Consider the following 26,243-nt stretch of genomic DNA (forward strand, 5'->3'; position numbering starts at 1 on the left):
ACCTCTTTTCTTTATTACAGCCCTTTAAGGGAGGAAGTATTTTACCGATGGGAAAAATCGAGGCTTAATTGGGTTAAATAACTTGCCTAGGTTTACCAGTTAGAAGCAAAAGAGCTGGAAGGTAATCTAAAAGGCCAGGTTCAGGCCGGGCATGGTGGCTCATGCCTGTAATCCCAGCACTTTGGGAGGCCAAGGCAGGAGGATTACTTGAGGCCAGGAGTTCAAGACCAGCCTGGGCAACATAATGAGACTCTGTTTTTATATATTAAAAAAAAAAAAAAAGCAGGCATGGTGGTGCATATCTGTAATCCCATCTACTTGGGAGACTGAGGTGGGAGGATAACTTGAGCCCAGGATTTTGGGGCTGCAGTAAGCCATGATCATGCCCTTGACCCCCTCCAGCTTGGGTGACAGCAAGATCCTGTCTCAAAAAAAAAAAAAAAAAAAAAGGCAGATTCAAGAGCTTAAACACCTACCCTTTAGGGATATCCAGCTAGAGTGGTAGAACGTGAAAGACTTTGCTCCCTCTGACATTGATAAATAGTTACAAAATCTCCTTTTTAATCATTCTTACTTTTTCATGATGGTTCACATTCCAAACATTAGAGCAAGACTGGTGTCTCACAAGGCCGGGATACCTGGCTGGCTTAGAAATTACATGGGACAATAACTCAAAAGGTGACTGAGCGGGAGGGAGGAGTGAGATGAAGAAACCAAAGAGTTAGTTCTGTGAGTACCAGGATCCAGGGAGAGGCCTGGCCAGCCTTGTTTGGCCTGGGGGCTGGCTCAGCTTCTGCATCCTAAGGAGATGCCACACCTCCACTGCCTCCCGTTCTTGTTCTTGAAGATGATGCATCTTGGAAAGTTCTCTGATGCTTGCTTTTCTTTTTTTTTTTTTGAGACAGAGTCTCGCTGCATTGCCCAGGCTGGAGTGCAGTGGCAAGATCTCAGCTCACTGCACCCTCCACCTTCCGGGTTCAAGTGATTCTCCTGCCTCACCCTTCTGAGTAGCTGGGACTTCAGGCACCTACCACCATACCCAGCTAATTTTTGTATTTTTGGTAGAGACAGGGTTTCACCATGTTGGTCAGGCTGGTCTCGAACTCCTGACCTCAGGTGATTCGCCCGCCTCGGCCTCCCAAAGTGCTGGGATTACAGGTGTGAACCACCATGCTTGGCCCTCTTAATGCTTTTTAATATTTCAAGAATGGACAGACTGTCTCCAGAGCTACACTGTCACCTTCCAGGGGTGGCCTATGTCTTCTGTCTTCTCCACACTTAGTACAGTCTGGGCACACAGAAATGCAATGATGCCAGGTGAGTGAGGCCTTTCAGTTCTAAAACAGGGTGCTTCAGGAAGTCGTGAGCTGCCTACTTCTGGAAGTGTGTGGTGATGCTGCTGTCAGCAGACGCTGGTGTAGAGGACCACTGCGGGTGGGAGGTGAGAGTGGAGGAAGGTTCGACGATCCTATCCATCCATGTAATAAACATCTGCTGAGCACCTAATGCCTGTTGGATCCAAAGTCAGAAGCCCCCACATATATGATTTCTTTTGATTTCCACAACTAGCCTCTGGCAGAGGCATGTGATCCCAGTGGGTAGATGGAGAAACTGAGGCTCAGAAGAGCTTGTCATTTTTTTTTTTTTTTGAAAAGACGCAAGCAGCGGGGGGCAGAGTCAGTGTAGTCTGCTTTCTGCCTTCCACCACAGGCCCCTCTATCGGGCTGTGTGGAGAAATGGGCTCCAGTTCTTGCTGTGACCCTCGCTAGATGTGTGGCTTCAACAAGCTATCTGACCTCTCTGAGTTTGTTTCTTCATCTTTTTAAGGGTTGGCTTTTGGAGATTTGTCATGAAACAAAAAGAGATATTATATAAAAGTGTCTAAAACAGTGGTAGGCATGGCACAGGTTACAGTTGCTTTCTTCCTTCTGCTTCAAGATGATTTGGTTTTGTGAAGTTGACTGAGTCATCAATCTTACTCAGTTTGGGATCTTTAGGGCCTAGCAGAGAGCCGGGCATGGAGCAGACACTTAATAAATATTTGTTCAACGAATGGATACACAATGCTTATATCTACTGATGCCAACCATCTGGATACTCAAATGCTTCAACATGATGGGTTCTTGACTTTTCATCTAAATATTGGATGTCATCTTAAAATATAAGCAGCTAAAATGACCTGAAACATAAATATGAAACAGGTCTCACTGATGCAGATTCCTTGGGGGGAATGTGTAAATCAGTGAAAGTCTGCATAGGGCTGTATTTAAGGAAAGTGATTTGTTGTTTTCAAATAACTCCAGCTATGTCACCAGGTTTGTTTATTTACCATCCATCCACCCATTGATGTAATCAGTCAACAGTGGCCCAGAGGGGCTCTTTGGGTCTCCTTTAATAAATAAGGAAGAAAGATTATCTGGAGCATGTTGGTTATTTGTAGATACATAGAAGCAGCTTAACTGCTTATGGGAGCTTGGAAACAGTTCGTGCTCAAGTGTTTTGGACATTCCCCCAATATTCTGCATACACTGTTTCTGTGCCTTGTCTCTGAAGAATCTTTATGCTAATTTACGGTCATATTCTTTTCTGCTAAGGGGGTGGGAATGCAGAGAGCTTCTGTCTGTTGCCTCTGAATGTGTGCAGTGCATGTGAAGAGAAAGAGTCAACACAGGCTAGATTCCCTAGGGAGAATCTCATTCTTGATATTGGAAACAACTTACTGGACTTACAGGAGTGAAAATCCTATGAACTGGATGAGGCTGTGCTATTATTCTTGGGATGAAAGATGGATGGAAAGACTCCTTTTAGAGAAATTATTTTCGATGACTCAGGAACACTGTGATACCTTCAGGTCTACTGAAATGTACATGGCTATTTATCTCTATACTAAAATGACTCCAGCTTTCTATGCTTTTGGGATTCCTATTTGTGCTTTTGTTGCTATCTTGTGTCTTTCAGCTAACCTCACTTTTTTGATTCCCAGTATGCCTATGACTAGCAGTTCAGTATCTTTCTTCTAATTTGTTGCCTGCTTCTAATATTCCAGGGACTAAACAAAAGAAGTAATAATAACAACAACAAAAATTCGGGAGGGTAAGTCTGTTAGAGCTGTTTGTGAAGCAAGAATGAAAAGAATCCAAGTGAGTCTGAAAGGCCTTTCTGTGACTGCTTGTCATGAACTTTGGAACCCGGACATTGTGAGGTCTACAGTGGCTGTCTGGGGGTCTTTTCCACTTCCCTGTCCTTGACTGTCAGCTGGAGAGGTGATTTCAGGATTGGTGAGACACTACCGCACATATGTCTTACCATGGCAACCTCAAGGCATTCCTCTGAGGCCAGGATGTGGTTTCATTTCTAAGGGGAGTAGACTGAGGGGGAAACAGAAAAGTGTGAGGATGGCTCTCCATGAGGCATGGCCCTCAGGATCATGCTAAATGAAATGACATGTTGGTGTGTTTATCTGCAAACAGCCACATTGACTACTCACTTATTACAATTTTGAAGTTTATTAAAACAAAAAATACAGAGTCTTGCTGTGTTGCCCAGGCTGGAGTGCAGGGGCATGATCTCAGCTCACTACAACCTCCGCCTCCTGGGTTCAAGCAATTCTCGGAACTCCGGGTGTAGTGGCGCATGCTGGGATTACAGGCATGTGCCACCATACCCAGCTAGTTTTTGTATTTCTAATAGAGACAGAGTTTCACCACATTGGCCAGGCTGGTCTTGAACTCCTGAGCTCAAGAGATCTGCCTGCCTCAGCCTTCCAAAGTGCTGGGATTAAAGGCATGAGCCACTGTGCCTGGCCTGAAGCTGATTTTTTAATAGTTTGATCAGAGCTGCTTGTTTCTTGACCTCTTTCGGAGACCTTCTGGAAAATTCTGGTTTCAGAGAAGGAGCACTGAGGAATCAGGAGTCAAGAGTTGCAAACTAGGCTGGGTGCAGTGGCTCAAGTGTATATTCCCAGTAGTTTGGGAGGCCAAGGCGAGAAGATCCCTTGGGGACCAGGCCAGGAGTTCAATACCAGCCCGGGCAACATAGTGAGACTATGTCTCTTAAAAAAAAAAAAAATTAGCTAGGCATGTACCTGTAGTCCCAGCTACTTGGGAGGCTGAGGTGGGAGGATCACTTGAGCACAGGAGTTAGAGGTTACAGTGAGCTATCATTGCATTACTGCACTCTGGCCTGAATGACAGAGTGAGACCCTTTCCCAAAAAACAAGAAGCAAAGAGTTGCAGACTAGATCTTGTTCTGTGAGGTTGCTTAACCGCTCTGAATTTCAATTATAAAATGTGAGGGCATTGGTTAAACCTGCCCTTTGCTAGGATCCGTCTAATAACACCCTATATATCTTTGATTTTCTGTGAGCTCTGCAGAGCTGACCATCTCCAAGACTGGGGGAAAGTGGTTGTTTAAGGGCAGCTTCTTATAGGGAATGGCTGGGGAGCAGGGCTGTCCCCAGAGAGGTGATGGGCATTTATATAGTTTTTTCGGCATCACAGACACAGGATTAGCTTACACTAGCAACCACCTACACCCTCCCTTTGCATGAGCCTGGAGTCTGGGAGGACCTGGATGGGTGGCAGGTGGCATCAGCTCTTCACATCCATCCTTGGTTTCCCTTGGATCCCTCTCCATCACTGTCTTTATCCACCTCAGCCTCCCCCAGCTGGAGCCACAGGCAGCCCTGTCCCATTCCGGAGCCAGTTCTGACCAAGGCAGGAAATGGATGTGGAGCCTCCGCCTGCCACTGGAGGGAGGAGGGGGCTGGAATTAGGTCTCATGTTTTCAATCAGCAACAATCGCGCCTCGGTTAAACCTCAGAGGCGACGGTGGTAGCACCACTCAAAGCCTACATTAAGTCGTTTCCTCAGATGTGGGATCCAGAGGCTTAGGCACGACTCACAGGCTCCTGGGTGCCTTTCTCCTGCGCTCAAGTCTCCTTTCCTCAAATCCAAATGAGGACTGGGTGTGTCAGAGGCAGTCTGGCTGCCTGGGCAGCTCCTGAGTTCCAGAATTTCCTAATCTTCCTTACCCCCAATGGCATCTGCAGCAATTCCCAAGTCCATAATCTGACCATAGTATTGTCTGGCATTCCAGACCCTTCCTTGAGGCTCATTTGGAGGCTGGGTGCCCCTGGGACAGTGCAGCCTTCCTTCTGACTGCTGGGGATAAATAGCTCACGGTCCTACCCCAGGCCTGGACTCTGCTGGCATCTCTTCTAATCTCGGGGGTTAAGATTAGAAGAACTGTCAGTTAAGAACTACCCTGAGGAGTGGCCTCCAAAGATGGAACCATTAGCTCAGAGGCGCAACATACTTGGTTCCATAAGCCTGCCTCTTTTATGGCCCTAGGAAAGCAAGAGCAGATCAATACATGCTTTTTGAAAGAATCTCAGAGTTTGTGGCAGAACCATTCTGAGATGTGATTAGGACTTGGGACACACAGGTCTTCCTAAACTCTTCTTGAAGGACATTGATTGACCTGAACTGTAACTAATACTTGCTAAGCCAGAATCTTGGAAAAGGTAATATGAGGAAGGTTGTAGTGATAGGAGCTTTTGGTGTCTGAGGAGCAGAACTGAAAATGGAGAAGCCATGGAGGGTAGAGAATTGGTCAGGGTGTCTGCCTAGAGGCAAGTAGACGCTGATTCTAGACAACAGGTGCTGGGCCTCAGACAGTGGGGGAACAGTGTGTGCTGGGATTGGCCCTCGGAGCATGCAGCGCCCAGGCTCAGGTTTGGTGCTCCTAAGCACAGCCCTGAACCACTGCTGGCCGTGGGGCGTTCCTCTACCTCCAGGCTTCACTGTGGCTCTGCTCTGAATTTGCTATTTGACAAGGAGAGCCAGGAAGAGCAGTTCCCTCCCTTCCTCTGCCTGCGCCAACCCCATCAGCAGGCTGTGGTCAGAGGTGCCCTCCTACCCCCATTTCCATGGGTGCCCATGGGAGCAGCATTGGAGGGCAAATCCAGGAGGCCTCTCCCCACCCGGTGCCTCCATCACCCCCAGGGCTGCCTGGCCAGGCTATCTTGCTCACTTTCAGGAGAAGGATCACAGGGAAAGGAACCTCCAGAACCCTAGAAGAGAGACCTCAATGCCACAAGGAAGAGTCTGGGGCAGGGGGGACGGTGGAGGGTAGGGGAGGGAGTGAAGCCCACTTGAGCTTTTGAAAATCTTCCTCCCTTTGAGTCTTCCCCAGCCCTAAGGCTGTTGGTGGGGCATCAGCGACCCCTGCTGGCCACCACATCTGGGATTTCCTCTGCCCTCCAGACCTCCATAGCTTTCCCCTCTGCTTTCAAGCCTCCCCTTCTTCCCAGGTTGAGGATTCTCTTCTCTCCAGAGACCCCACTCCCCCTTCCCTACTAGCCTTGCCTGTCTGTCCCCAGTTTTCTTTTATCCTTTTCTTTTACATATTCCATTCCCTTTTTCTTCTGGCAGAACTCAGCTTCTGTCTTTTGGAGCCTCCCTGCAGAAAACCACCTGTAGGGAAGAGATGGATAAAGCAGTGATAAGGCACCTGGTAAAGCATAACACACAGGAATGGCCAGGGGCTCATCTGGGCTGGAACAATAGATCCCTTTAAATGTGCTATCTGTCCCTCATATTTCTTCCATTTCACTCCAAGCCGAAACAACTACAGTTTATTATTTTATTATTATTTTGAGATGGAGTCTCACTCTGTCATCCAGGCTGGAGTGTAGTGGTGTGATCTCGGATCACTGCAACCTCCACCTTCCGAGTTCAAGCAGTTCTCCCTGCCCCAGCCTCCTGAGTAGCTGGGATTACAGGTGCCCACCACCATACCCGGCTAATTTTTGTATTTTTAGTAGAGATGGGGTTTCGCCATGTTGGCCTGGCTGGTCTTGAACTCCTGACCTTAGGTGATCCGCCTGCCTTGGCCTCCCAAAGTGCTGGGATTCCAGGCGTGAGCCATCCTGCCTGGCCGAACTATGGTTTACTGAATGCCTATTCTGTGCCTGTCTCTGTGTAGGGGACATACTTTGTGCCTCACTTTGCTCCTGTCCAGAGGCACCAGTCTCATGTTGAGGCAGGAGAGGAATGGTTGTGGGAGGATGTTGGTGCAGTTGGATGTCCAGCTTGCCCTGCCCCGACCTCTCTATAACTCATGCTGGTCACAGTGATCAGGCTTTCTTTAGTCTCAGGGCACAAGATTCTCAAGCTTGGCCACCTCATTCCATAAAATAGATAAGAAGTAGCTGCCCAAGTGGAGTTCCCTCTCTTAGGCCTTTGTCATTCTTGCTCTAGCCTTGGCCTCTGCAGTGTCCTGGCTTCTCATGGCTTGCCATCCAGATGCAGGGCATGCATGATGAGGGGTGTAGGTAGGGGATACACCCATCTCAGAAGGCCAGGACCAGAGTCCCCCGCCCACCTCAAAAGGGCCCCATGTAGGGGCTAAAGGCCGTGGTTAAGTCAGAGGATTTTTATTTTTCTTAAAAGGGAAAAAGCTAAGATACCCTAATAAAAATGAGGCTTATTCTAGAGCAGAAAGCTCTCAGCCTGAGCTCCAGTCCAACACAGATAGGCACTCACTTCCTGGCCCAGGCCTTAATTTCCCTATTATATGGGAGCTAGGATAGCCCCCAAAGGTCCTTCTTTTTTTTTGCTCTGAAGTTCTGTGGTTCTATTTTTCTTGCTTTTGCATGGCCAGGCAGACTAGGATGCAGCTTTGATCTACCTTGCGCCAGCTACCTCCCACCCACTCACATGGATTCTAGGCTTTCATTTTTGCTGGAGTAATATTTTTCTGATGTTTATTTTTAAAAGTTCTGCATCTGTGGTGACCATCTCCCATTTGGAAAATTAACTACTTACAGATGTTGTGTGTGGCACAGCATTCTCCCAGGCAATGAAACCGCTGGGGTTTGGCTATCATTTCAAAAGTAAGAGGAGGGAAGGAAAGATGTATGTCTCTGATGTAGGTGGCAAAACTTCTTGACCTTCTGTAAAATGCCCAAATGTGATTTACTTTTAGAAATTGAAGAGTGGAGAATTTCTTAAGCCTTGAGAGCCCAAGTGTTAAAAAACTCACATGGAAATGGTCATATGTGGGATGTTTATGGTCATTTGTGGAATGTTTGCAGAGGGAAGGCACTAGCTGCGCGGCTGGGGCTGAGTGAACTCCTATGCTGTGCATAGAATACAGAGCTTAGCCCTCATCACCCCCATCCCCATGGTCAGCTGTGGCCAGTCAAGGCAGTGATTTATGTTGCTTTCCAGGATCTAGGTAAAGTGCATCCCAGCCTTGAGCAGAACCAGCAGATCCTTCTGACTCCAGGGTGCTGTGAAGACTCTCTGGCTCTCTACCCTGTGTCATCCACCCGACCTTGACTTTCATTTTTGATTTCTGCCCTTCCTAGGAACTTGCACACGTCCTCCTCAAGACCTCCATCCCCAGGCATCACCCTTGCTCCTCTCCTCCCACACAACAGAAAATAGTTCCAGGACTAAAAAGACATTTTGTAAGATCCCAGTGAACTCTCACACAAAGCTCATTTTTTGTTTTCTTATTCATTGGCCACCCCCAGCTTCCGCCTCCTCAACAGTTCTCAAATACAGGCTCAACTCGAGAGAAGGAGCCATAGCCAGCTCTTTGTGTGGATGTTGATGCTGTGTATGTGTGCGGTGTGTGTGTATCTGCAGAGTGGGATTTGTCTATGTGGAGTGTACACATGTGCTGGTATTTGTGGCTGGGAGGAACCAGCAGGACAAGAGCTCCTTTCCCCAGATGGGGCTTGCCCTGGCTGAGACATCTTTCTTGCCTGGTTCTGGGACAGCTTCCTTTTTGCTACTGTTCCATTTCTCTCTCTGTTGATTTCTCCTGTCTTTGTTTCTTTCTACCAGAAGGTTCCTGCAGCCTTTGTCCTGTGAGAGTGACTAAGGATAAATAAAAATTTGAGTAGCAGAGGAACTCAGAGACTGTCTCTCAAGTCTAATGAATCTGACTGCTTTAAATGTGAGAAGACTGAGGCTCATTCTGTGCTGTGCGTTTGAACAGAAAGTTCATGCTTGTTCCACATCAGCAGGTTTAAACATTGTGTTAATGTTTTGTATCTCTGGTAAGATTTTTTGAAAGAGACACTGAAAAAGTGGGGGGAGCATAAGTACTATTCATTATAGGCAGATGGATGAGGATTTAGAATGTGGAGATTTGGAAGACAAAACTCAAGCTAGACACAATTTGTTTTCAAGGGAGAAAAATTAGGCAAAAAGTTAATGTCACTTATTCAAGATTTTGTAGAATAAATATGGGAGAAATAAATTGAGTGTGTGGTAAATTTATGAATAGTGACAGTGTTTCCTCTTGGAATGTGATAACTATTAAAAAAAAACTGCATGCAATAATAGCAATTCAGTAGGTGATATGATTTGGCTGTGTCCGCACCCAAATCTCAACTTGAATTGTATCTCCCAGAATGTCCACGTGTTGTGGGAGGGAGCCAGGGGAAGGCAATTGAATCATGGCAGCTGGTCTTTCCCCTGCTATTCGCCTTATAGTGAATAAGTCTCACCAGATCTGATGGGTTTATCAAGGGTTTCTGCTTTTGCATTTTCCTCATTTTCTCTTGCGACTGCCATGTAAGAAGTGCCTTTTGGGCTCTTGCCATGATTCTGAGGCCTCCCCAGCCATGTGGAACTATAAGTCCAATTAAACCTCTTTTTGTTCCCAGTTTTGCATATGTCTTTATCCGCAGCATGAAAACGAAATAATACAGTAGGAAACATTGATAAGTTGTACACTTAAGTCTTCTTCTACATATATAACAAAGAGAAACAATTCTTTTTCAAAGAAATAACATGGAAATTTGTCAACCATGTCGATCATTTAAAAGAGGCATGTCTAGACGAAGTGGGAGGAAGAAGGGAAGAAGGAGATAGATGAAGGACAAAGTCCACTGGTGGAAAATAATAGCATGTGGATTAGGGTTCCCTTTCAGTAACTGGACGAATACGGGGAAAACTTTGTTTGCATGTTAGCAAATCAGAGAATACGTCTTTATCTAGTATTCTTTCAACTCAAAATAAATATCAAACAAAAGATCAATTTTTAGGCTCTAAATCTGGGACAAAGAGAAGGAAATGGATAATTGTTTGCTAAGTGATCACACAGAGAACCTTTTCTTATTGGGCAAGACTTGTTGTGAAGACTTTGAAGGGCTCCTCTCAATTTGGCTATCATTTCAAAAGTAAGAGGAGGGAAGGAAAGATGTATGTCTTTGATGTAGGTGGCAAAACTTCTTGACCTTCTGTAAAATGCCCAAATGTGATTTACTTTTAGAAATTGAAGAGTGGAGAATTTCTTAAGGCTTGAGAGGCCAACTGTTAAAAAGCTCACATGGAAATGGTCATTTGTGGGATGTTTATGGTCATTTGTGGAATGTTTGCAGAGGGAAGGCACTAGCTGTGTGGCTGGGGCTGAGTGAACTCCTACGCTGCGCGTAGAATACAGAGCTTAGCCCTCATCACCCCCATACAAGGTTGAAACCACTGTAATCTTGATTGGGGAAACTGGTTAGACATAGCCTAAATTTTAATGTGCCCCATGTCTCTCAAAGATAATAGGGCCCACAGTTTACGCAAATGCGTAGCTTCTCTTTCTTTTGGTCACCATCTGTTTTCTAGTTTATTTGTGCTTGGTCGACATGATGCCAAACAACTGGTTTGACTGGTTTTTGTTGCACTAAATGGATGAGACTGACCTATTTGACGTCCTGTGGAGACATATCCCAGGACTGGGGCCCAGGGCTTGCTGAGAGAACAAGGCTCCCTTTTCTTGAAGGCAAGTTTGAGTGTTACTGTACACTTGAGGTATTATGATATTGTAGACCTGTAAGCATATGTTCTCAGTGGCTTCAGAGTAGGTCTGGAAAAAACAACAACCAGCCAAAGCAAACCTAGACTGGAGGCGCTAGAAACTGGGATTTAGTGACAGGTCCCAGGAGGCACACAGCTCTGAAGAAAAAGACACGTAGGTGCTGTAGGCTGTTAGACGATGCTGGTGTGGTCAATGCCAACCCCTGGGTTGTGGGCAGCTGCTGCCCAGGGCAGCGGCCATGAGAAAAACCAGGTACCAGGCAAGGTGAGTGGCTGGCAGTCTCAGTCAGCTGGAGTGCCAGTCTATAGGGGGCATCCAGACATTGGTGGACCACATCAGGAATATACTGCCAGTTGACTTATACATGGAAATATGACTTTTTTTTTTTTTTTTTTTTTTTGCATGACACGTTTATAGGCCACTCTGGTAACTCTGAGTCCAGCTGCTGCTATTTGCTTGATGCTGGCTTTTGCAGTTGCTGCAATTCTGTGACAAGTTGGCCCAATATATATGCTAGTTACAAATGATATACTTTATTATGCAAAATTAAGACCTTTTATTATGCCCCCCACTTTCCCCAGTAAATTGGTTTGGAAAATTACCTATGATAAATATCATGTTCTAAGCCTAAAGAAAGAAGTATAACATTTTATTGTAAAATAAGATTGTTTCTAAATATGTAACCAAATGTCAAACAAATAATGAAAGGAGGCTGGACATGGTGGCTTACGCCTGTAATCCCAGCACTTTGGGAGGCCCAGAAATGGGAGGATTTCTTGAGTCCAGGAATTCGAGATCAGCCTGGGAAACATAATGAGAGCTTGTATCTACAAAAAATAAAATTAGCCGGGCATGGTGGGGTGCGCCTGTAGTTCCAGCTACTTAGGAGGCTGAAGTGGGAGGATTGCTTGAGTCTGGGAAGTCAAGGCTGCAGTGAGCTGAGAATGGTGCCACTGCACTCCAGCCTGGGTGACAGAATGAGACCCTGTCTCACGAAAGAAAAAAAAAAAAAGAGTAGCTATAGAGTGTTAGTAGATCCCAGGTAGTAGTTTTTTTTTTTTTTTTTTTTTTTTTTTTTGAGATGGATTCTTGCTTACTCTGTCACCCGGGCTGGAGTGCAACGCCATGATCTCCGTTCACTGCAACCTCCGCCTCACAGGTTCAAGGGATTCTCTGGCCTCAGCCTACTGAGTAGCTGGGATTATAGGCACACACCACCATGCCCAGCTAATTTTTGCATTTTTAGTGGAGATGGGGTTTCACCATGTTGGCCAGGATGGTCTCCATCTCTTGACCTCGTTATTTGCCTGCCTCGGCCTCCCAAAGTGCTGGGATTACAGGTGTGAGCTACCACGCCTGGCAGAGCCCAGGTAGTTTATGTATGTCATTGCTTATATGACTCACAACAACGCTGTGTGGTATTCCCACTTTACAGAGGAGAAAGTTAAGGTTGAGAAAGGATACGGAACCTGACTTCAGGTCACACAGCTTGGGTCTGGGTTGGAATTCCAACCCAGGCAGTGGAGCAACAGGGTTCCATTTTTTAAGCTCTCTGCTACACTGATTCTGAATATTAAAACAACAACACAACATTGGATGAAGAGTCATCACATCTTTAGCCTACCTGGTTGTCAGTCTGCATGTGTTGCTTGGTCTGACTCCATTTGGCCAAAATGCCAGAGCAGAACCTTGGTGCAGTGACAACCTCTTAATTGATATGGAAGGGTGAATATTCTTGAGGTAAAGTAAATAGGGCAGAGAGGCTCAGGTTGCAGATAGGGATGGGTAGGTAGGGTTTTCAAGTGGATCCTCAGAGCCTCTGACTCCCAGGAGAGGTGTCTTGAAAAATGCTGTGTTAGGGCATGGAGGGATGAAGCCTAGGAAGGGGCTCTCTTGGGCAAGATAAGAAAGTGCCTTTCTTGCCAAGGAGGTGAGGCCAGGGGCTAGGGCAGGAGGGCTCTAGAAGGCCCACTTGTGATGAGCATGCAGAAAAGGCCACTCAGGTGTGTGGCACTTCGCAATGGTGTGGAGTGACCTGCAACCCTAAACTTTTGCTCTCTAACACCATTCAGGCTCCAGCAAATGCTTCTCCATTTGTCCTGAGTGGTATGTCGTAGAAATGAAAGGTATCTGTGTTCCCATGTGAAGTATGTTTGTGGGCTGTGTTGCTGCAGATATCAGATGACACTGATCCAACTTCAGGGAGGATTTCAGTGCTAGAAACACAGGTAGGGAAAAGAAAACTACCAATAAACTTTTGAAAACTCTCATCTCAGGTAATATAAATGCTATAGATTCTTACTAAATATTTTCCAGAAGTGCTAAGTATCCCATTTCCTACTTTTCTCCAACTTCAAATTCTTGGTGCTGGAGTTATTCAGGAACCTGTGTGATATTTGCAACAAATGCATCCAAGGGCTGATGAATATTTGCAACACCAAGCAACTGATGTTACTCTTAATTTGTATCTATGTACATCTCCATATAACATGTGTGAGGCATAGCATCCATTCTTTACTTCAGAAGGCAACCAGCCAGTTCAACTTTGGATACTAGAATTGCAATGCTGTATTGCAATTTAAAATTAAAGGATGCACCTGTAATCCCAGGACTTTGGGAGGCCAAGGCAGGCGGATTGCTTGAGATCAGGAGTTGAAACCAGCCTGGCCATCATGGTGAAACCCTGTCTTTACTAAAAAAAAAATACAAAAATTAGCCAGGCGTGGTGTCAGGTGCCTGTAATCCCAGCACCTGGGGAGGCTGAAGCAGGAGAATTGCTTGAACCTGGGAGGTGGAGGTTGCAGTGAGCGGAGATCATGCCACTGCATTCCAGCCTGGGTGACAGAGTGAGACTCCATCTCGAAAAAAAAGTGTGTTTTATTTTTATAAAAACATTAAATATGACCTAATTAAATTTCCAGGAAATTAAATTAAAATGTCACCATTATTTAAAATTTATATTCATTAATTATAATTTGTATCTGTCTTTTAATTTTCATAGATAATTTTAAGTATTAAAAGACTATTAAAATAAATTAAAAATATATTGTGATATAGTTTGGCTGTGCCTCCACCCAAATCTCATCTTGAATTCCCACATGTTGTGAAAGGGACCCTGTGGGAGGTTATTGAATCATGGGGCAAGTCTTTCCCGTGCTGTTCTCGTGATAGTGAATAAGTCTCATGAGATCTGATGGTTTTATAAACAGGAGTTTCCCTGCACAAGCTCTCTCTTTTTGCCTGTTGCCATCCATAAGAAGTGACTTGTTCCTCCTTGCCTTCCACCATGATTGTGAGGCCTCCCCAGCCACGTGGAACTGTATGTCCATTAAACTTATTTTTCTTCCCAGACTTGGGTATGTCTTTAACAGCAGTGTGAAAATGGACTAATACATATATGTAAAAATTTTATGTATTTGATGAAACATATTTATATTGACAAATTTGAATCACATTTTAATCCTCTTTATTATTGAGAATGGATATAAGTCAAGATTGGGATAAAAAGATAAAATAGGGTGAAGTTCAGAAGCTGAAAAGAAACAAAATCAGTGAGGTAATCTGCTTAACACTGCAAACACTGGAGAAATAATAAAAGTGAGTAGGCATTTGTTGGACTAGCCCACAAAAAATCTTTACACAGGACCTTACAAATTGTTTACTTAATGTAGATCTAATTAGTGATCGAAACAATGAGAATGTAAAGGGGAATTATTCATATCAAATTCACAATTCAGAAGCCACAGATGGATGCAACTTGTGCCTGCCTGGGAGACACAAAGGAAGCTACATTTGTGAAATTAGCCCAATGGGAGGAGAAAGATGAAACTGAAACCTTGGGGGCTTTACTGTACCTGTCGGAGGCTGATTCAGGAAAATGGCCTTCTTTTTTTTTGTTGTTTTTTTGAGATGGAGTCTCGCTCAGTTACCCAGGCTGGAGTGTAGTGGTGCAACCTCTGCCTCCCAGGTTCAAGCGATTCTCCAGCCTCAGCCTCCTGAGTAGCTGGGATTACAGGCATGTGCCACCACGCCCAGCTAATTTTTGCATTTTTAGTAGAGTTGGGATTTCACCATGTTGGCCAGACTGGTCTTGAACTCCTAGCCTCAAGTGATCCTCCTGCCTCAGCCTCCCAAAGTGCTGGGATTACAGGTGTAAGCCACCACACCCAACCAAAATGGCCTTCTTATAGCAGGAGACTGTGTCCTCAAAACACAGTCCCATCCAAGTGAATGGTTACAGTTTTTGGATGAACATGGTAGGACATCCAGTATTCCATTTTACACCAAAACTCTTCTAACTGGGAAAGACGTCATAGAAACTGGCTTTTATATGCTAAGTTCAATACAAAATATTTTGTGAATTCTATACCAATTATCACCAATCTTGAAGATTAGCTTTGGTTAAATAATGTATTATGGCCAGAAGAGGAAAGCCCTGTGCACACACAAAAAGCACACAATCAACTGTTTGAGAAAAAAAGGTTAATAAGCAGCAGACAATGAGTAGTAGTCAGCAAAGACAAGTAAACACCAATAAAGAACATCTGCCATAATATTCCTAAAAGAAACATGTTATTTAGCCAAACAAAATGATGCTTTTATAGCCTTAATAATACATTCTTTATGGAAAACAATGAAGTTTTCTGGGTTTTGTATGAATGGCTTAAAAATTTGCTGCTAGGGTGATCAAACATGAAAGAGATTAAAAACACACACAAATGATCTCTATTGAGGATTGAGAATTAAAAGAGATTATTAAATTAAAGGATAATAAAATGATAACAATATTTAACATTTAAAAAAGCAAATATTATTCAGTTCAACTAGCTAGCAGCGGTCAAAAGTCAAGTTGGGTGACTCACGTTTTTGTGTGTGTGTGAGACAGTCTTGCCACGTCGCTCAGGCTGGAGTGCAGTGGCACGATCTCAGCTCACTGCAGCCTCCACCTCCCAGGTTCAAGAAATTCTCCTGCCTCAGCCTCCCGAGTAGGTGGGATTACAGGCGTGTGCCACCATGCCCAGCTAATCTTTTTGTAGTTTAGTAAAGACGGGGTTGCATCATGTTGTCCAGGCTGGTCTCCAACTCCTGGCCTCAAGTGATCCTCCTGCCTCAGGGTCCCAAAGTGCTGGGATTATAGGCATGAGCCACTATGCCCAGCCTGAATGACTCACATTTATGATACTCATTGTTAAACTATCCGGAGAGGAAAACAAGGAACTTGAAATTAACAAGTATTTTATTGGTTTTACACTTCTGAAAAATGCAGCTTTTGTCTTAAAGACACAGCTTTAAATTTTAGCCATTGATTTAAAAGATTATTGAGGGTAAGCCTATGATAATGATGTTAATAAGGTTGTTAAAGAAAAAGGTATGCAATCCAGAATTCTGGTTGAAAATATAGAAGCATTCTTTGAACTGTAGTTTGAATTTTAATAAGGAAATGTCAGCTTTACCTGTGCTGATAGCAATGGTATTCCTTGGAACAATTCAAGTATTATTTACATTGTTTTCTATATCTCTCTAAAGGTGGAACATGATGAAACACACACCAAATCTGACCTTACAACACGCTTGGATACACAATGGAAATTCTAATGAAACACTGTCAAAGCAATTAGATTTAATTAAGCAAGATATGAAATACATTAATAGAGCTAAGCAAAACCATAGAAAATCCTCAAAGAGCAAATCTCAGTCTTTGGCAGAGTGTGAAATTAATTTTAAATCTCATCATTCAGTTACTTGTTATGAACTACAGCTTGCTGTAAACAATGTTAACTGAAAAATAAACAAAACCATGATCTCTTTAAGTTTTATTTCACTTTTAAATGGATTCTACAAATATATCTAAAGATTTAAAGAAAATTGTTATTCTAAATAAAAAAGATGCATGATAAATATGAAACAAAAGTAAAATTCCAGCAAAATACAAGGAAATTTGAACAACAAAACAAAAACATTTGCATGACTATGAAGGAGAAGGTTCACACATGTACAGTCTAGAAACTGACTTCTACAGACTGTTTTGTGGCCATTCTAGATTAAGGTATTGTATTGATTGAAGAGCAGTCTAAACAAACCAATATATTGGTATTTTTTTATTTGTAATAATCCAGTCCAGAAAAAGTTAAAAGAACTTATGGATTAGAGTATCAATCTAGATATTGTTTTAAGAGAAGCCAAAAATAACTATATAAATGATATGTTTTGGCTATGTCCCCACCCAAATCTCATCCTGAATTGTAATCCCCACCTGTTGGGGGAGGGACCTGTGGGAGGTGATTGGATCATGGGGGCAGTTTCCCCCATGCTGTTCTCGTGATAGTGAGTGAGTTCTCAGGAGACCTGATGGTTTTATAAGTCGCAATTTCCCCTGTGCTTTCTCTCTCTCTCCTGCTGCCTTGTGAAGAAGGTGCCTGCTTCCCCTTCCACTATTCCATACAATTCCATAATTTGAATTATAATAATTACAGTTCCACTTCCATAATTGTAAGTTTCCTGAGGCCTCCCCAGCCATGCAGAACTGTGAGTCAATTAAAACTCTTTCCTTTATAAATTACCCAGTCTGGGGTAGTATCTTCACAGCAGTGTGAAAACAGACTAGTACAATAAGCAATAGTAATTTCTACCATGAAATTAAAATATTTGGCTACATTTCCAGTGATAACACTAATTAACCATAGATGACCCCATTACAATGTTTGAGATTGGTTTGAAAATTATGATTCATTTCCAATCTAAGTATCATTTTAATAAATTTATTGACAATTCCAATGGCTACTAGATTAGCAGTGTTTCCCTTAAACGAAAGTGCCAGTTTGGCATGACTGTGAACAATTTTGATCATAGCAACATTATTAGTGATTCACTGAAATGAACAAGAAATATACGTTTTATGAAATAAATTATACTAACTAATTACAGTTGACCCTTGAGAAACACAGGTTTGAACTGTGTGGGTCCACTTATATGTGAATTTTCTTCCACCTCTTCCACCCCTGAGATAGCAAAACCAATCCCTCCTCTTCCTCTGCCTACTCATTGTGAAAATGACAAGCATGAAGACCCTTATGATGATCCGCTCAAGGAATAGTAAATACATTTTTTCTTCTTTATGACTTCGATAAGATTTTCTTTTGTCTAGCTTACTGTATTGTAAGAATACAGTATATAATACATATAACATACAAAATGTGTGTTAATTGACTGTTTATGTTGCCTGTAAGGCTCCCAGTCAATAGTAGGCTATTAGTAAAGTTTGGGGGAGCCAAAAGTTTTGGATTTTCAACTGTGTAGGGTGGGGAGGTGGTACCTCTAACCCTCTTGTTGTTCAAGGGCCGAGTGTAATTATAGTATACCTTTATTGTATTACCCACATAAACATCAGCGCATCAAGGTATGCAACCAGTTCTCTTTGATATTTTGCCAACTTTTAGTCATGTAAAAACTTAGTTTTGTACACATTTTTTCAATTTTGGTGTTACAAAAGTTGTATTTGTCAGGAAGGAGGAAATGACATACTGTATTTAACAATTTTTAGCTTAATCTATAACTTTTAAATATTTAGATATATGATATTTTGGGCTTAAATGCTGGGCTGACATCCAGGTGAAAGTGCATTCAGCTTTGAGGAAAAAATTTGGGAGCCCACACTTGGAGGGAAGATTAGGAAACAAATTTGAGGTTGAATTGAGAATTCTTCCACATCCGAAGATAATGCAAACCCAAAGCCCCTTCTGTTAAGATGGCAGTTCTCAACCTTGGTTACCCATTAGAATCACCTGGGAGGCTTTAAAGATGCTGATGCCCAGGCTCCCCACTCTGTAGAGCTTTTGATTTAGTGGTCTAGGTTGAGGCCTGAGCATCAGCACTTGAAAAAACTTCCCAGGGTTGGGCAGAGTGCAGTGGTGTTTACAACTAATTGATCACAACCAGCTATAGACTTCTTTGTTTCTTCTCTATCTCCTTTGCTTCACTTGACTAGCCTTAAAAAACAACAACAAAAAATCTTCCCAGGTGATTCTAATGTGCAGTCAGCCCTGAGACTAGCTATCAGTAACTTGGATAGCAAACGGCATCCTGACAGGGTTGAAAGAACTTTGAAGCCAGGTCATGCCATGGCTAGATTGTGGTTACATTATGTCAGGTCTGGGTCAAACTAAGGTTGGCAAGATTGAAAGAGGCTGTCGTTACAAAGAAAGAGCACGTAGGCCTTGGTTTCATCCCTTCAATTGACATTTAATGCGCTTCTACAGTGTTTCCTGAACTGAGGGTACAGAAAGGAATAAAATATTAATTCCAAAAATGGGGAACAGATGTGTAAACAAAATAAAGTATTACAAATATTATGGTAAAAGTGTATATGGGGCACAATAGAGGCACAATTCCATATAGGAAGGAAGGATAGGTGGAGGCAGTCTGAATCTTGAAAGATGTGGGGTTATCAGGGGGTGTTTGGGGCTGAAGACCAGGAGTTTATAGGGAGACTTCTTGAATTGGGCAGTACAGGAAACCCAGGTGTATCTGAGAGCAAGATGAGGCCCTTGGGAACAGACACAGTAGAGAGAGGCAGGAACGTGGGAAGGTGTATTAGTCTGTTCTCACACTGCTAATGAAGACATACCTAAGACTGGGTAATTTATAAAGGAAAGAGGTTTAATGCACCCACAGTTTCACATGGCTGGGAAAGTCTCACAATCATGGTGGAAGGTGAAGGAAGAGCAAGGCACATCTTACATGGCAGCAGCCAAGAAGAATGTGTGTAGGGAACTACCCTTTATAAAACCAGCAGATCTTGTGAGACTTATTCACTATCAGGAGAACAGCATGGGAAAGACCTGGCCCCATGATTCAGTTACCTCCTACCAGGTCCCTTCCATGATATGTAGGAATTATGGGAGCTACGGTTAAAGATGAAATTTGGGTGCAGACACAACCAAATCATATCAGAAGGCATTGCTAGGATGAGTGGCCAACTTCTCTTTGGTCTGGAGCCAATTTTATACAGGCCTTTAGTGTGCTTTTTGAGCAACATCTCAGAGGATCTTCAAACTGGGTTTACAGCAGCACTTTTCAGGAGGTTTGATGGCATGGGAAGGGAATCTATTTCCAGATCCTTAACTTCCACAGGTATTTTTCCTAAAATTTCCCTGCCCCAAAGCAGGTGCCAGAGCCATTCTCTCAGCAGCTTCAAGCTGTTTGTCCTCCCGCGATTATACTCTATGCTTTGCACAGGTCAGCAGTGCTCCTCCTCTTTCAGGATCTTCCTGTAATCTGCTACTCTGTGGTGCTATCTCGGAGGCACCAAATGAAAAGATGAGAAATACCAGTTTCAGAGATCTCCTTTACTGTTAATCAAGGAACCCAAGCCTGCCTTCTGGTTTTGTATCTTACACATGTTTCCTATTGTTGACTCCTAATCCTACTTAGAGTTAACATTTATCCGTTGCTAACCCCTCCACTCTGGCAACTAAGCAAAATGTGAAAGGCTTAACGACATAGCTTCATTAATCCTCCATTTTTGTTGTCCTGCATGTTACATCTACATCATTGAAAATGCCACCAGATGATATAATTTTTGTTTTCAACATTCATACTTACCATAAAGAACTTAAGAATTAAAAAAGTGCCTTCCATTATATATTACTTTAACACCACGGTAACCCTGTATTTTGTTAGATGCCCCAGAGGCTATGATTCCCATAGTAAGCATAGGAAAATGATGCCCAGCCAAGAGAAATTAAGAGATTTGTTCTAGTCTCCTGCTTGTGAGTGCTGGAACTGGATCTTATACCCAGATATTTAAAGTCAGATTTCAAAATCCAATATTCTTTTCTACATACTAAATGACTTCTCTTGGAGTGGGCATGTGAGTTTGCTTTAGGAGGCAGCACAGAGAAGAACATGTTATTCTACTCAGTCTTGAAGGGAAAGAATCAGAATCCCCAAGTGTACTTGTAGGAAGTAAGGAGGGAGAACCACAAGGATGGGAGAACCGGTGTGATGACTGGAATCTGCGGGAATAACAAACTGGCTGCCCAGGGGAGGGGGCCTGGCTTGGGTCAGGGGACTCTGAGGCCCAAATAGGAAAACACCTGCACGTCCCCAGCCCAAGATCTGCTGTCAGGCACTGCCCTTACTTTATGTCTGTTGGTGGTAGTGGAGGCTGACAGGTGAGGGTCCCAGGGAAGCTTCTTTGACCCTCAACAGCAGCTCTTCATCAACGGTCCTCAATATGCAAAATGGTCTGACTTTATTTTTCTGGGCCATTCTAGAAGAAAACCCTGACTTGGCAATGGGAAGGGGAAGGGAGGTTCTACAGGGGAGGAGGGCCTTGCCCAGCAGGAGTCTGAGCTGCAGGCTGAGCTGAGGGGCAGCAGAGAGCTGATGGGATGACAACTGCAATGGAATGAATGTCCTCTGCAGCTGAATGAATGTTCCACATGTTTTGGGACATTTTCTATTTCCCACATGGCATCTCAGAAAATTTGGGGTGAGATGCACAAAAGCTGCAGGTATAGTACATGGCCCAAGTGTGAATCCCTGATCCATCACTTATTGTCTTGCGGTCCGAGGCAAGTTAATTGACCTCTCTAGGTCCCATTGCCTCATCTGTAAAATGGGGATGATAGAACTCACCTGGTGGGCTTCCTGTGACACTTGGCACGGGCACCTTCATCTTAGATTTTTCTAGACTGGCTGCTGCTGGAGGGCCAGGACTGTATCACCAGTGACTTGCGTAGTCCCAGACTTACTGCAAGTGCTGCTTGACAAATGGCTGCTGACTACACATGACTATAGGGAATCAGTAGGTGTTTGTGGATTCTTGAGTCAGACGGGCGTGACTCAAATCCTAGCTTCACTACTTATTAATTGTGCGAGTCAGTTTCCTCCCACCTCCCTTACCTTGTCTGTAAAGTGGAGACAACTGGAGAGCATGCCTTATAGGTTGCTGTGAAAATTAAAAGAGGAAATACATAAAAAATCATCAAGAAATCCCAGCGGCTATTACTGCAGATAGGTGTGAGGGAAAGCAAGAAATGAGGCGTCAGGCAGCCTGCATCCAAGTTCCTGATCTGATAAATCACCAGCCCTCTCATCTTGGACAAGTCACCTCCACTTCTTCTTTCTGAGCCTTGTTATCTTATCTGTCACACAGAGATGTTGAAGCTCTGTTGCCTCAGGACCATTGTATAGTTTGGATGAGATAATATATGGGAAAGTTTGACGTGCATGAAGCGTTAACCAAATGTAGAGAATTATTATAGTCGGACCCCGATGGCCTCAACCACCTCAGTCCTCTGTGGGATGTCAGAATCCTCAGGAAGGGGTCCCAAGAGTTCAGTCAAATTCCTTTCTTTTCCTGAAAATTTCTTTCCGCAAGAGTTTGCTGCCCTCTGGTGGGTGTTATTGCCATATTGCACAAACCTTTCCTGGAAAAGATTAAGCATCTTGCCTTTACGGGCTGGAGGCTATAGCACATCTGGGAGGATGAGCTATGAATAGGAGCGTTGGCCTATCTTCTAGCCCTCCGGGGGAGTAGTTCTTGGAGTGAGGCCTCTGATCAGCATCAGCATCACCTGGGTGTTTGATAGAAGTGCACACACTCGGCCCTACACTGACCAATGAAGCAGAAACCCTAGGGGTGTGGGGCCCAGCAGTCTGTGCTTTAATGTGACCTCCAGGCTCTTGTGTGCAGAGGTTTGAGAATCACTGTTCTAGGGACTCCAGGACCTCAGAATTGGAAGGGAGGGGCTGGAGAAGAGCTGGGAAGGGCAGTGACTTTGATTGTGTGCAGTCATATAGCTATCTGGGGTGTGAAAAATATTAAAACTGCAGATTGAAAAGAATGGTAGAACTGACTGGGTGCGGTGGCTTACGCCTATATTCCCAGGAATTTGGGAGGCCAAGGCGGGAGGATCACTTGAATTGCGGAGTTCAAGACCTGCCTGAGCAACATAGCAAGACCCTGCCTCTACAAAAAAACTAAAGAAAAATTAGCTAGGCAGGGTGGTGGCCACCTGTAATCCTAGTAACTTAGGAGGCTGAGGTGGGAGGATCACTAGAGCCCAGGAGTTTGAGGATGCAGTCAGCTATGATCGTGCCACTGCACTCCAGCCTGGGTGAAAGAGCGAGGCCCTATCTCAAGAAAGAAAGAAAGTCAGAATAAATACACAAATATCCTTCACTAGATTTACCAGTTGTCATCAGTTTGCCACATTTCATTAATCTCCTGTTTTCTACATTTCTTTTATGCTGATCCATTTCAAAGAAAGCTGTAGAAATCACAGCACTTCACTCTCACATATTTAGCAGCATTTTGTAAAAGTAAGAAACTTCTATATGGCCACAACATTATCATTACAACTAAGAAAATTAATAATTTTATAATTAATTTACATTCTATATTCAAATTTCTCCAATTGGCTCCAAAATATTTTTTATATTTGCATGTGTTTTAAATCCAAGACCTAATTCAAATTTATGCATTGTATTATGTCTTGTTTTATGTCTTTTTTTAGTACCTTTTAATCTAAAACAGCCCATTGTCCTTGACTTTTCTTTTCCTTTTTTTTTTTTTTTTTCTTGAGACAGGATCTCACTCTATTGCCCAGGCTGGAGTGCAGTGGCATGATCTTGGCTCACTGCAACCTCTGCCTCCCGGGTTCAAGTGATTCTCCTGCTTTAGCCTCTCCAGTAGCTCGGATTACAGGCACCTGCCACCACGCCTGGCTAATTTTTGTATTTTTAGTAGAATAGGGTTTCATCATGTTGGCCAGGCTGGTCTCCAACTCCTGACCTCAGGTGATCTGCCCGCCTCGGCCTCCCAAAGTGCTAGGATTACAGGCGTCAGCCACTGCACCTGGCCAAATTTTCTTTTCTTTTTTTTTCTTTTCTTTTCTTTCTTCTTTCTTTCTTTCTCTTTCTTTCTTTCTTTCCTTCCTTCCTTCCTTCCTTCCTTCCTTCCTTCCTTCCTTCCTTCCTTCCTGTCTGTCTTTCTTTCTTTCTCTTTCTTTCTTTTTAAATGATACTGACTTTTTAAAAGAATTCAGGCCTGTTGTGTTATAGAATGTCCCACAGCTGGATTTGTCAGATTGCATTCTCATGGTTGGATTCAGGTTAGACATTTTTATCAAGAATGCTTTATTGGTGATGTTGTATGCTTCTTGTTGTATCAGGAGGTCAGGTTATGTTGCTGTGAATCTGAATGACCTGGGGAGCTTTTTTCAGACACAAGTTCTTTGGCTACGCACCTGGAGTTTCAGTTTCCTTGGTCTGGGATGTGCTCCGCACATTCACATTATTTGAAAGCGTCACAGGGATTCTGTGGTGTGGTCAGGGTTGAATCTCAGGAGAGGAAAGCCTTCCAGTCTCTCTTTCATGAATTTATCTTTCAACGCCTCCATCCCAAAGCAACAACAACTGGAGCAGTGCTACCATGTCCCTCTGCCCCTTGCTCACCCACCAAAACCTTCCTCCACCCACCTCCTCCCACCTCCAGTGAGATCCTGAGAAATGATTCACTCTGGGCCAGTTGTCCCTGGGGCTGAGCTGGAGCTTCTGCTCACCATGGGGTAAGACATATGATGGGGCAGGTGTCGAGGAACCTGGAAGGAGCTCCTCCTGGGGATGGGAGGTGGAGCTGGTACAAACTACCCATTGGAGTGAGAAGGAGGAAGCTAATGCAATCTCAGCTCCTGAACTTTATTCCCATGGCTGGGAGTGACAGTTCTGGAAAGATGAGTCGACTTTGAAAATAGGAATTGGAAGATATGCAATATTCCCTCTTCATATTGTAACACATCAGTTGCAATTTCTACTATCCCAACATTTGTGTTCTCTCTCTGTCTCTTACACCCACACACAGCCATCCCGTACACTGAGGTTATGACATGTATTGATTTATAATCTCTACCTCAGTGGAGAAGATAATAAAAGTCTAAGTGAGCCTTAGAGATGTGATATCAGCGTGGATGGAAAAGAGGAAAGAGGAATTGTAGTTTTGGCCTCCTTTGAGTGGATGACTAGAAGTAGGGTGCAAAAATTTAAAAAAATGGTGGTCAGACAGCATGGGAATCTGATCAAAGCAGGGAGACTTGCAGGAGCAGCCACTGTGGGGCTAGGCACCTGTGGATTTTGGGAGAGAGAAGGGCTGAGTGGAATGGCAGAGGAGGAGCTGCAGGGGGTAAAGACAGAAGCAGCTGTGGAAATGCCCCCAAACTCTGCAAATTTGACAGTGTCTTTCAGGGCTAAAGGTCAAGCTGATGAACCCAGGGTCAAAACATGGAGATAGAAACAAAATGCTGATAACTGCACTGGGCTAGATCAGGCAGAATTTGATGGCTGGCTGTGCTCAGTCCTGGCTGGAGCTCCTGAGCTGGGAGCAGGAAGCAGCTTCACCAGGCTGGGCTGGCTGGATGTAGCCTTATCAGGCTAAGCAAGGAGCCTGAGCCCCTGTGATGCAGAGACTGGGGAGGAGGAGGGAGATGTGATCCTTTGAGCTTTCCTGTAGCTCCTACCTCCTTACATCTGCTTCCTCCTGCTTCACATCCAGGACTTGGATACACAGCACCCCTGACCTGCATGGATGCCTTAGGAAATGTGTGAGCTTAACAAGAATCTTTAGAATATGCTCTTCCCCTGCCACCGCCAAGTTGTGCGGATGCAGAGGCTTTGGTGTGTTCAAGATTGGGCTTCACCCATAACCCACTGCCATGGCCGAGGAACCCATTGCTGTTGGAGGTGTAATGGACGTTAATACTGCTTTACAAGAGGTGCTGAAGACCACCCTCATCCATGATGGCCTAGCATGTGGAATTTGCAAAGCTGCCAAAGCCTTAGACAAGCGCCAAGCCCACCTTTGTGTGCTTGCATCCAACTGTGATGAGCCTATGGATGTCAAGCTGGTGGAGGCCCTTTGTGCTGAACACCAAATCGACCTAATTAAGGTTGATGACAACAAGAAACTAGGGGAATGGGTAGGCCTCTGTAAAACTGACAGAGAGGGGAAACCCCGTAAAGTGGTTGGTCGCAGTTGTGTAGTAGTTAAGGTCTATGGCACGGAGTCCCAGGCCAAGGATGTCGTTGAAGAGTACTTCAAATGCAAGAAATGACAAAATAAATCTTTGACTCACACACACACACAAAGAATCTTTAGAATATGCCACCTTGTCATGTGTTCACATATATGTGCTCACATATACACACACAGCACACATGTAAAAACACATGAATGCTGAGCTAGGTAGGACTCAGGGGCCCGGCAGGTCTAGGCCCTGCTGCGTAGCCTTGGGCAAGTCACTTCATCTCTCTGAGCTACAGTTGCCTTCTCTGAGAGAGAGTGAAGTGAGATGATTCCCGAGATCAAAGAATGTAGGAGCTGGAAGAAAAGTCAGGCATCATCTTCCATCCCT

The 26,243-nt window shown here is 44.0% G+C and overlaps 1 protein-coding gene and 1 long non-coding RNA gene across 2 annotated transcripts in view; both read left to right on the top strand.

The window, feature by feature from the left end:
• The window catches only part of LOC107973442 (uncharacterized), a 1,262,479-nt gene that overhangs the window by 54,629 nt on the left and 1,181,607 nt on the right, over positions 1-26,243 (top strand). The gene's annotated exons all lie outside the window — the stretch shown is intronic.
• On the top strand, positions 25,506-25,984 carry LOC129143113 (small ribosomal subunit protein eS12-like). The gene has a single exon (XM_063789124.1). The coding sequence runs from the start codon at positions 25,545-25,547 to the stop codon at positions 25,941-25,943; it is 399 nt and encodes a 132-aa protein (XP_063645194.1). The 5' UTR covers positions 25,506-25,544; the 3' UTR covers positions 25,944-25,984.

The sequence above is a fragment of the Pan troglodytes genome, chromosome 12, assembly GCF_028858775.2.
Source record: "Pan troglodytes isolate AG18354 chromosome 12, NHGRI_mPanTro3-v2.0_pri, whole genome shotgun sequence".
Classification (NCBI taxonomy): domain Eukaryota; kingdom Metazoa; phylum Chordata; class Mammalia; order Primates; family Hominidae; genus Pan; species Pan troglodytes.